The sequence below is a fragment of the Durio zibethinus genome, chromosome 19, assembly GCF_047325235.1.
Source record: "Durio zibethinus cultivar Kanyao isolate XHJ-2024 chromosome 19, ASM4732523v1, whole genome shotgun sequence".
Lineage (NCBI taxonomy): Eukaryota > Viridiplantae > Streptophyta > Magnoliopsida > Malvales > Malvaceae > Durio > Durio zibethinus.
Window position 1 is genome coordinate 24398032 of NC_143180.1, and position 12310 is coordinate 24410341.

Below are 12310 nucleotides of genomic sequence, written 5' to 3' on the forward strand. Positions count from 1 at the left end.
GATACCACTTGTTAGGCCAAAAGACCCCAATCTAATCACACTAGTGGAAGTGAAATCAAACAATCAATTAAACACATAAGAGATAATAATTTAACATGGTTTGGTCTAATGTACCTACATTTACGGATGAAAAATAAGATCTACTAGTTGTAAAAAATTACAAACATACATCAAAAAATAGCAACCACTCAACAATCAATACCCATAAACCCTCTTAATCTCTTCTAGTCTTATAGAGTATTCTCAACCTAAACAAATACATATCTATATGCACCCTTTTAACACAACCAAACACATACCCATACGCACCCATATATCACATCTATATGGACATTCTTAGTCTCTTCAAGTACATTCACAAACAAACATACATATCTATAGGACATAAAGTCCTAGTACTCATATGGGGTGCCTATCCCACAAAACCCTACAACTCTTTTATATCTTTTTCTCATAACTTACCATGTAGAGACTTCACTTATTTATAACCATACAAACTTGCCTATTAAAAATCTTTTTCCTCTTAGAATTATTTTCCTGCAAGTCAAACTTGCCTATTAAGAATCTTTTTTCTCTTAGAATTTTTTTCTTAAAAGTCAAACTTACCTATTAAGAATCCTCTTTCTCTTAGAATTCTTCTTTTACTAGTCTTCTTGTCCATCAAGTAATATCTGACCAATCTCAAACAAATCTTTTATGATATTTAAGTCATTATTCCTAATGTCTCTTTCGTTTCAAAAGAAGGCTATTGACTTTGTTTACATTGTTTAATTAGACTCAATTTCTGTTGAATTAAATTGCAGGAATTGATCTTATCTATGGTGGGACTATCATCAATTGCACTAACCTTTTTAATTTGTTATTGTTGTTTTATTTGTCAAAGTTCCCTAAAATTCTTCTTCTTTTATGGTTTTTATTTATTTATTTATTTTTGTTGCTAATGAAGGATTAGAATTAAAAAATAATAGAAGTAAGGTGAGACACGAGACTTCATTAGACAATTTTTTTTTATAGACTAAAATATTGTTTCATTAATCATCTTTTAAGCTAATTCTCAAACTTGTATAATGATATTTTCATAGTTAGAGTAAAAAAAACTTGACATGAACTGAAAAATCCTTCCAACCCTATTTGATAAAAAAAGAAAAAAAAAAGTTACCAACCCAAACTTATCTAATCTAAATCTGAATTAATATGAATTTGAATGATCCAAATTCAAACGATGTAAAATAATATCAAATTAAATTGATTTATATGAGAGCTATTGTATTATCTTCTTTACAGGTTATCCAATACTCTAAGAAACTGATTAGTTTAAGTTCTTTTACCTTATTTGAGACGAATCTCTCAAACAATTACCTGCATAGGCACTGGCATATCGATGACAAATTTTTATTTATATTAGAGTACTTGCTGATACAAAAGTCCTTTCTGTTCTTTCTTCATGGTAGCACTTGGAGGTTAAACTCTTCAACCCTTTTTTTTAATATAGGACATGATTTTTGTCAAATTTATGATCTTGACTATGTGAAGAAGACAAATGTTCTTTCATTTACGAGATATCAGAACAAAACCAAACAGGCCGATGAGACAAATGTGGTCTAAATCGAGGGGCTAAAAGGATAAATTGAAAATTCGAAAGGTCTTATATACTAATTCTATGTATGTATGAGTTTATCCTTAAATATATAATTTTTAAAGATAAATTCAATGCAATCACATCTTCATTTCATGTTTTATAAATTAAAAAAATTAACACTAGAACATTTTGTTCAGTGCATGATCTTTTTTTTTTTAAAGAATAAATTTCAAATTTCTCTTTGTTCAAATTAAAAAAAGAAAATCGAATTATTTAATCTAAGTATATAGATAATTTCATGTTTTGAAAGTTCTAAGTTTTTATTAGAATATTGTGTCATGCATTATTTTTCAACCCTTTCTAGAGACAGGTAACGCCACTACGCCTTTGTTGAGTTCTAGAAATAGCCAAAAGTCAAAGAATCACAGCTTTGATGCAAAGTTAAAAATTAATAAAAACAAAGAAAACCCTTTGCCAAAAAAATTTGGAATTGAAAGAGAAAGCTTGGAGCTCTCTCAAGAAATTACATTTGTTGCTTTATTTTTTTTTATCTAATTGATTATCCGAATATGTATTCCTCATTTAATGATGTAAAGCATGGTGGCATGGTATGATTTATCTGAAAACACTGGAAGCAATCATGAGCCCACATGTCCATATAATGTACAAATTATAAAAAGTGAAATACCCACGGAATATAAATATATATAAAACAATACAAAAAAAATTTGTTCTCGCCACTGTCACATTCCCATGATCATGAAGACAAACGAATTGAAAGGAGATGTAATCTGAATTCCACTTGCCAAAGCATCATTCATGCCATTAACTTCCAAATCTGATTTGACATTCCCCACCCCTTCCATCCTTCTTATCTCAATTCTTGTTTTAAGTTTGCAAGCCTTAACTACCGTTCTTGCCATCCTCATTTTATATAAACATTTACGAAGTAAATAAATTTTAGCTGAATTCGAAATTTTGATTAAATTTTATTCGATTCGATTTGATTAAAAAATTTATTTAAATTTTTTTTAGCTCAAAGTGATCTGACCTGAACTAGTCCAATTGTGACCTTTACCTATGTGGAATCACTTGGACCGACTTAATTTAAGTAACATAGATTAGGTGGAGTTTAAGAGAATTGCAGCAGGTAAAGTCGTTTGTCATGTTCTAATTGATCCTTCATTTGAGTTTTATTTGAAGCCTGTCTAATAGAGTTAATTCCTAACATTTATGGCTGGAGCATGTCCTCACTTATGCCTAGCAGGACCATTTTCGGTTCAGATGATAATTGTATGTACCTTGAGCATATAAATGACTCTCTGATGTAAATTTTGGTACAGTTCTGTTTTTTTTTTCTCTTCTCTCCAACATTTATGGGCATTGGGCAACTCATGAAAGTTGACCACTTGGGCCTGGAACAAACAGCACCTGTCTGGTGGGGACATGCTGCGATGGATGATTTTGGGAGTAACTCAATGGTGTTAGACTGTTAGCTTTAGCTTTACTAATTGATTCCTAGATTCCATAATATCCATTTTGATGCCTTTACACTAATCAACAGATTCCTTAGCTTTCATGCAAATTCTTCATGTCCAAATTAACCAACCCCACGTTTATAGACAAACAATAGCCCTTGCCTTGCTGGAAGAGGTTTTGGAATCTAGCAGTTCCTTATTCCTACAAGTTTACGTATACCTGTATCTTGTTTTCATTTTTTTTTTTTTTGTGGGATTGTTAATACAAATGAAAATTATTCTTGAAATTTATGTTTACCTATATTTTGTAATTTCGAATCATATTCATGTTTATATGTATCTTGTCATTGTGATCGAGTATCAGGTCAATTCGATTTTTTTTTTTTCAATCTCAATTTATAGCATAATTAATCTGGATAAAAAGAATGTCAATATTGTGATATATCTCTTTCACTGAGAACTTAATTCTTTGTCCACAATCAATCTCAAGTACTCTAATACAAGATAAGATATTTAGGTTGGGGTTACACTCATCAAGATTCTTGAAGATTTTCCAATCTCAATCAAATTCTAGACTGTTCAAATTTTCATTGGCTACGTTCTTCTTTTGTAACCATAAGTTGTGTACATGACCTCCAGTTCAATGACAGATCATTTTAGTACAGTAAGCCCTTCAGAAGGTAGCTTTAACAAAGAAAAAGAAGGCCTAAAAGTGAGGTAAATTTCACATGATATGTGTCAAAGCATAAAAGAAAAGAAAAAAAGAAAGTGGTGAAAGATACTAATAACTTGAATAAGGATAATACTGTTAACACTCCTTTTTTCTTTCTCTTTTACTTGGGGCTAGAGAATCACATATTATTAATAGTAAATTTTATGTAGATAATAATTTTTAGTCTTTTTTTTTTATATCTGAAATAAATTTAAAATTCGTATTTTATCAACAAATTATATAACCGTCGATATAATAATTTTTAATTTAATTGTCATTTCAGATTAAAAAATAAAAAAAAATAGTGTCAATCATAAATATCTGATTAACTTTTTGAATTTAAGAAAAAAATTAAAAATCTTCTGATTCCCCAAAGCTAAGCGACTAGTGATAGATAATAAGAATTGAACTGATTTGCAGGCTAGTTGTACTTTCATTCACATCACCTTTCACTAACCAAAGGTAAAAGAAAGAGCTTTGTAACTCATAATGCAAAGAAGCTAAAAGACCTTTCTCTGCTTCAGAAGAACCATTCAAAGTCCCACAATTTAGAGTTGTGGGTCCATAAGTCACATTTTTCTATTGTTTTCTTCTAATTGTGCCATCATTTGAACTGCAATATCTTTCATCCTTTTCTCTAAAGCTAGTCCGGATTCAATGATACCGTATGATTAAGGTATAAGCAATGTTTCGAAGACTAATCAATGCTAATTTGCTCACTTAGTCATTCATTAAAAGTTATTAATAAAGCACTTAAAATTTATTCTATTACCTAACATTTGATCCGATGATTATTTCATTTATTTATTTATATCCCTTATTTTAAATGAAAAATATATTTTTTTTCCTCATTACAAGGTGTAAAAAGATGCATGATTACACAAGTGGAGAAGATGGGGTCCAAAAATGTCATGTTTTGAGAAATCCAACCCCTTTATTTCACCATTAACATTGCTTTCTCTCAAGTATGATAGGGATATTCAATAAAATTGTGAGACAAATGGTTGATAAGTTAGACTAAACTATTAAGTGCTTTAGCTGAGGGGACTAGATAGAGATATTCAACTATTGCAGTGTTTTTGCTTTAAAATATCAAAACTTCCTTAGATGGTAGGTTTTTGGCAAACTTTTTTGCCCTACACAAAACAATTACTGCTTTATAATAGTTATATATATATATATATATATATATATATAATCCCACTAGTAGATTTATTCTTTTGTGCTTGTCATAATCAAAATTCAACATCATCAGTCCATATAATTCCACACTAAATGATGCTTTGAGATTTCACGAGTTAAAAAGTAAAATCTTTTTTTATATTTAAAGTTATTATTATTTAAATTCTGATCACTGAAATTAAATATTTAATATTTTAAAAATAAATCACGAGATTGTTGACAAGAAAGTAAGATCTTAGTTAAACCTAAAATCTCATATTTGAAGGGAAAAAAAGAGAAAAAAAAAAAAAAAAGCTTTAATGCTTTTGAGTTGTTGTTACCTTATATATGATTGATATTTCCTTAGTGGAGGGATGCCAAACTTTTGGTCCCATATTTGTCTAATTAAGATTTAATAGAAAGCAACAATTCATGATTGCACTATCTGCCATTATGTTAAAATGTCTGAATACTCGGATTGTCCAATTATTCACTTAAAAGTTACTAATAAAATATCTATGAATTTGCAATTATTATTTGGATTTTGTGAACGAGACACTCTTTAGAATTATTATATAAAGCAATATCTTCACTCAATGCATTAAAATTTTTTTATGAAATTATTAAGTGTAGCAATTAATGTAAAATTATTGCTATAAAGAGTGCTCTGAGGCAGAGATGGATCTACGTAGAAGCACCACTGAGTTCATAAAATTTTTTGGGTTTATTATAAAAAATAACAAAAGTTTTGAAATTTTAAAAATTTACCCAAATAGATAATCTTTGTGATCATATTTGCCCCCACTAAATTAAGGTTCATACATGAAAATTTTCATTGTTTATCTAATAATTGAATATTAACACTTTGAGTGCTAAGCAATATCATTATAATATATATACTTATATATATTTTTGAGTTTATAAAAAATAAAATAAATTACTTTTAGAGAGTTTGAAATTGCTAAACTTCTAATTTTTCATAATAATTTGTTTAGATTGATGCAAGCTGATCTTACAGGGATAATGAGATATGGAGTTTGCACTACTTAAATGATTTAACCACTTTTTAACACAAAAAAAAAATAAAATAAAATAAATAATCATCTTCATTCTTCTTTTCATTGAATGTGAGAAAAGAATAATTTTTTTATTTTTCAAATTATAATGAATAAAAATCAAGTATATTTGTTTATTAAAAGTAAATGATAAAACTAAACATATTAAAAGTAAATAATAAAATAGGACATGTTAATTTTTATTTCATTTTTTCACATATTGTATTTATTTTTAAGAATTTCGTAAGTAAAATTTTATTAAATTAATATCTCTATATCTATATATATATATATATATATGTATTTATTATGATAAAAAATTTATCTAAATAGTGTTTAGGCTATATTCATAAAAAAATCATATAATTAATTATGCAAATATTATTTATATTGCAAAACAAAGTTTTTTTCATTTACAAAAAAATATTATACGCGTTAATTTTATTTATAATTTTTAAAATTAATTTGTATTTCAATAAAAAAAATTTAAATTAACTTAAAATATTTACCTCGCTAATCATAAATCTTTGCTCCGTCCCTGCTCTAAGGTCACCTAATTTGCAAAATCTGTATTATTTTTATAATAATTTATGTGTAGTCGCTTGGTGGAAATATCAGACAAAATAGCCTTACCCTTATATACAGGGCTGGGAACAGGAACTGATCTATTCCTGTTGCTGAAGACAGGCTATTGTTTTCAATTACTGTCAAGCTTTTGTGGAAGTAGATGAGGCATTGAATACAAAAGAAAGTACAATGTCCGGGGCAGTGAGGGCATTGGTCTCGTGAAGTTGCCACCCTCAAATTTAATTGTCTTACAATTTCTGCCAATTTCTGCCAAATGATAATGCATATGTTTTTGCTCCTCCTGCTTGAATCCTTTCCCTTGGAAACAAGGTAAAATACAAACAGGTTCTTCTATTTGGTTTAAAAAAGAAGGGGAAGAAACCATGTGCTGAGGTGGAATTTGAAATTGGATCAGCCTGTTAACCATCTGCAAGAACCAGGTAGATCAACCAACTATGACAGCTATGTTTACTGACTAATTGCTTGGAATTTGGTGCAATAAAAACTTAGAAAAGGGATATTTCAGATCCTTAAATGGTGGAGAAAAGTATAATAAAAATTTGACACTAGTGGCCTCCCATTCTCAATCCAAACCTGATGTAATTAATCAGCATGTAATTGCTGATGAGTGACCAGAATTTCCCTTTTTTTTTTTTTATTTGGAGAAAGGAGATTGGAGCTTTGTTTTTGCTTTCAGCAGAAAGTCATACAAGTTTGAATTTCCTTTTGTTACTATTGAAAGAAAATTTTTAGAATTCGAAATTATTAAAATTTAAATTTTAATATTTTACCAATAAATAGTGATTGGCCAGAAAATTAACCAAACCATGGTGTGAAACCAGGATTGTAGCTTTATTCGGAAATCAAAATCATGTTTAGTCAAAGTACGTAACCATTGGCACTTAGGAAGAGGATTTCAAGAACGTGGCATTAACTTCAAAGGAGGAATATATATATTTTGGAAGTCTTAAATATGACTTTATAAATTATTAAAAGGAAAGTCAACTCTACACGTTGTTTTAATTTGTTCTTCGTCAATGTCTCCCTCCAATTTCTTTCAAAATTGGCAACACGTTTCCAACTTGCCACAATAACAACCACCACTTCCCCATATTTCAAACCCTTTCTAATTGCAGTTTGAACCATTGTTAGCTCCAATCCTTACTCATATTTTAAAGAATTATATTCTATACACCATCATTAATTTTGTGGATATAATTTAAAAACTTTGTCGACAATTTATGAGATATTTTTTATTAAAAATTTTTAATTTATTGTTAATCAAAAATGAAAAAGAAAAAGAAAAGCCATCACCTTAATTAAAACAAAGAAAGAAAGCAAACTAAATTTGTTAATCATGGGTGTATGTTCCAATTCTAGACAAATACTAAAAGGAATCAAACCAAATATTTGGTGGGTTCATGTTCCGTATCCAAATCTATATCCATATACATAAATATATATATATATATATATATATATATATATATTCTTAAAATCTTTAGTTTAGTGATTAAAGATGCATGAGAGAATATCAAAAATTTGATTTCGAATCAAATATTTTTTTATTTTTTTTATTTGTATTAAGATTTTGCTTTCCTAATATAATAAAAAAATATATATGTTGTCATAGTAAAATTTTAATTTTATAAATAAAATTAAAATTTTTTTAAAATTAGTAATTTTTATATGAGTCATGAATGAAATAATTTTTATATATATTGGTAGCTTTCATTGAAGAAAAAGCATTAAAACAACGTTAGAAAAGCCAGCCGTTTTCATATTACAAAGTAATAAAATTCAATTTGCTGAGCTAATTAGTAATTAAATCGGAAAAAAAAATGGGGAACAGTTGTAATTCGCTTCGCTTTCTTATTCTGACCAAAACCATTAATGAGGAGCCTACCTTCGTGGTTAGTCACAATATTTATTATTTTTTACGTTGCCTATGATTCTTCCTTTCTCTTTTGTTTTTTCTTTTAATTTTTTCCGATCTTTTTATATATAAAAATAAATAAATATTAAGTATGAATGAACCTGTCATGGTTCACACTAAAAAATGTCTCAAAAATCAAAAGAATCGTAATTTATTTCGTCTTCAAATTAATTCTCAGATACTTTTCCTACATAAAAAGATCCCTTCTTCTCACTTTTGCTCTATAGAATCTCTTCTCTTTTCTCCACTAATCATCTTTTTTCCATCAAATTTCCCAAAAAAATTTAAATTTCTAAACTTTTTTTCTCTTTTTTTTTTTTTTTTTGTTAAGCTTTCTTTGGGTATTTGTTTATTTATAGATATAAAACCATACTCTTTGCTGCTCATCTGTTAACAAAGTTTGTTTCTTTTCAAGTTCCATGGTCATGGAACGTCACCCACGACCCAATAGTTTCCTAACTCGCCTCAACTCGGCCGTAGCTAAAAGTCGGGTCGGGAAACGTTTCAAACTCGCTGAACGGAACTCGACTTTCACAACGGAGTTACGTGCCGGCACAGCCACTTTTCTTACCATGGCTTACATCTTAGCCGTCAACGCTTCTATCCTCACCGACTCCGGAGGTCCCTGCAGCGTCTCAGATTGCGTTCCTCTATGTTCTGACCCTTCTGTTCCATTATCCAACTGCACTGGGTCAAATCTCCGAGTCATCCAGCCTGACGTGTCATGCAAGTTCGACCCGGTCAACCCGGGCTACGCTTCATGTTTGGAGAAAGTACGTAAAGATCTCATAGTAGCTACCGTTGCTTCTTCTCTTATTGGTTGCCTAATTATGGGTGCTTTCGCCAATTTGCCCCTGGCTTTGGCTCCAGGTATGGGGACAAATGCGTATTTTGCCTATACCGTAGTCGGGTTTCACGGGTCGGGTAATGTCCCTTATAAAAGTGCTTTAGCGGCAGTTTTTATAGAAGGGTTGATCTTTTTGTTCATTTCAGCTATTGGATTCCGGGCCAAGTTAGCTAAGTTGGTTCCTAAACCGGTTCGCATCAGTTCTTCTGCGGGTATCGGGCTTTTCCTCGCGTTTATCGGGTTACAAAATAACCAAGGACTTGGGTTAATCGGGTATAACCCATCGACCCTTGTAACTCTCGGAGGGTGCCCAAGTTCGTCGCGGATTTCAGTTGCCCCAGTTTTAGCGGCGGCTAATGGAACCGTTAGCTTATTGCCAGGTGGTACAGTCTCGGGTGATATTTATTGTCTACGTGACAGAATGGAAAGTCCCACACTATGGCTTGGAATTGTGGGCTTTGTGATTATAGCTTATTGCTTGGTGAAAAATATTAAGGGTGCTATGATTTATGGTATAGTATTTGTAACGGCGGTTTCTTGGTTTCGTCACACAAAAGTGACGGCTTTTCCTAACACGGACGCCGGTGATACTGCTTATGAGTATTTCAAGAAAGTTGTTGATGTCCATGCAATTGAAAGTACAGCTGGGGCGTTGAGCTTTAATACTATAGGTAAAGGTTACTTTTGGGAGGCTTTGGTCACGTTTTTATATGTTGACATATTGGATACAACTGGTACATTATATTCAATGGCTCGATTCGCCGGCTTTACTGATGAAAATGGTGATTTTGAGGGCCAATATTTTGCTTTCATGTCAGATGCCATGTCAATTGTTGTGGGATCATTGCTCGGGACATCACCAGTGACGGCGTTCATCGAATCGTCGACAGGAATACGAGAAGGGGGACGAACAGGGTTAACGGCATTAACCGTGGCAGGGTATTTTTTCCTAGCATTTTTCTTCACCCCGCTTTTGGCGTCTATACCGGCATGGGCGGTGGGACCGCCGCTGATCCTGGTGGGAGTGTTGATGATGAGAGCAGTGGTGGAAATTGAGTGGGATGATATGAGGCAGGCAATCCCTGCTTTTGTGACATTGATTTTGATGCCTATGACCTATTCCATAGCATATGGGTTAATTGGTGGGATTGGAACTTACATTGTATTGCACATTTGGGATTGGGTGGCAGAGCTGTTGGTGAAGCATGGAGTCACAAAAAGGAATGGTGATGCGGTCAATGGGGCGCATGAGCAAGCAACAGAGGATGGAAGTGTAAAAGCAGTTGAACTTGAACGTGTTTAGGTCCCAAGGGGAAAGGACGTTTGAACCTTTTGTTTTTACACCTTCACTTTGCTTTTGTCTCTTTTGGACAATATCTTTCTAGGCTTCACATTTGTAGAAAAAGAAATAGGATAAGAAATGTGTTCACATTTCACACATATAGACATAATTAGTAGTGAATATTTTTTATGAATTTGATTGTTTTGTGAGAATTTTCTTAATTTTACTTTTTTTTTGTATCGTATTAAATATATATAAAATATGAAAATCATCATATTTAATTTGTATTAATATATCAAAAACAAAATATAATTTTATTAAAATTTTAAATTGTATCACTTTCTTTTTTTTTTTTATATCGTATTTAAAATTATTAGATTTATTTTTTACCAATAAATAAAAGAAATATTTTTTTCTTTTAGAAAAGTAACTACGATGTAACAATCACATATATTTTCTTGCAGAAAATGAAAATTTTCTTGATCTTTTAATTTAATTGTCCGAATTGTGTCGTTCTCAAGAAATAAAAGACAAGCATAAAGGGGCAGTTTTCTATTTTGTTAACTTCTAATTGTTAAATAGACTAATCATAGGTCCAAAACTCGTTTGGTCAAAGAGATGGCGATTGATTTTTCACATTAAGCAAATTGGATGGTGATGGATGGTTGCAGGCAACCATTACTTCCACGATTGAAATTGTTGGCATTTTGATAGATTTTTTTAAAAAAATCTTATCCATTGAAAAAAAAAAATTTGTTGCTTCTTCTAGAAATTCTCCGTTTACTAATGATCTAAAACAAATATTTGACTAATATTCCAATCGGTAAGAGTAGTTTTTTGTTCCAAAAAAAAAGTTTTTTTTAGTTGAAATTTATTTTCATCATCGATAACAAATTATAAGATCGAATATCTCAGATAAGAGACATCACAATAAATAATCAATATATAAATCAAAGTATTCTAGTCGATACTCGATATTTTAAGCGCTATTTTTACATAAATATCAAGCTGATACCTTAATTTTTATGAATATATATATATATATATATATATATGTATGTAGAGGTGAGACAGAACATTGATTGAAGTAACAAGAAATCAAGCATGATTCTAAACAAATGGCGACCATTGTTTTTACTTGTAGATAAGGGATTGTTTTGCATGTGCCATGGTGTTAGAATCATTGCCAATCTGTCATAAGTAGGAACTTTTTTTTTTTTTTTTGAATAAATCATAAGTAGGAACTTAAAGCATCAAAAGTGGGACAGTAAACAAAGCAACTTTTAGATATAACCCAATACATAGTATGTGTAAAGAATTGATGTTGAATCCCCCCCCCCCCCCCCCGCCCCAACCAAGTCTATAAAATAAATTTGCCCTTAGGAAAAAAGGCTAATAATAAGGGAAGATGTACTTGAAAATCAAATTTTATTGTAGGGTGATTGATTATTTAAAATAAATTTCATGGGGTCTTCTAATTAAAAAAGAATTTTCAAAACCTAATTGCCTTTGATTATGGACTGATTAAAGGATATCCACAGTTGATTTTATCATTTTATGTATTAGTTTTTTTATGAAATTAGTAGTACTATTTTATATTCATAATTATTTAATTATAATCTTACTGTATAGATCTAGAAATTAAAAACATGACATAGTATTATGAAATGAAAATAATACGAAAATAGATAAG

The 12310-nt window shown here is 30.4% G+C and overlaps 1 protein-coding gene across 1 annotated transcript; it reads left to right on the forward strand.

Annotated features, from left to right (window-relative positions):
• Nucleotides 1–8454: 8454 nt before the first annotated feature.
• AZG1 (AZA-guanine resistant1) lies at nt 8455–10829 on the forward strand. Its single transcript, XM_022909109.2, has one exon. The coding sequence runs from the start codon at nt 8908–8910 to the stop codon at nt 10636–10638; it is 1731 nt and encodes a 576-aa protein (XP_022764844.1). The 5' UTR covers nt 8455–8907; the 3' UTR covers nt 10639–10829.
• The last annotated feature ends 1481 nt before the right edge of the window (nt 10830–12310 follow it).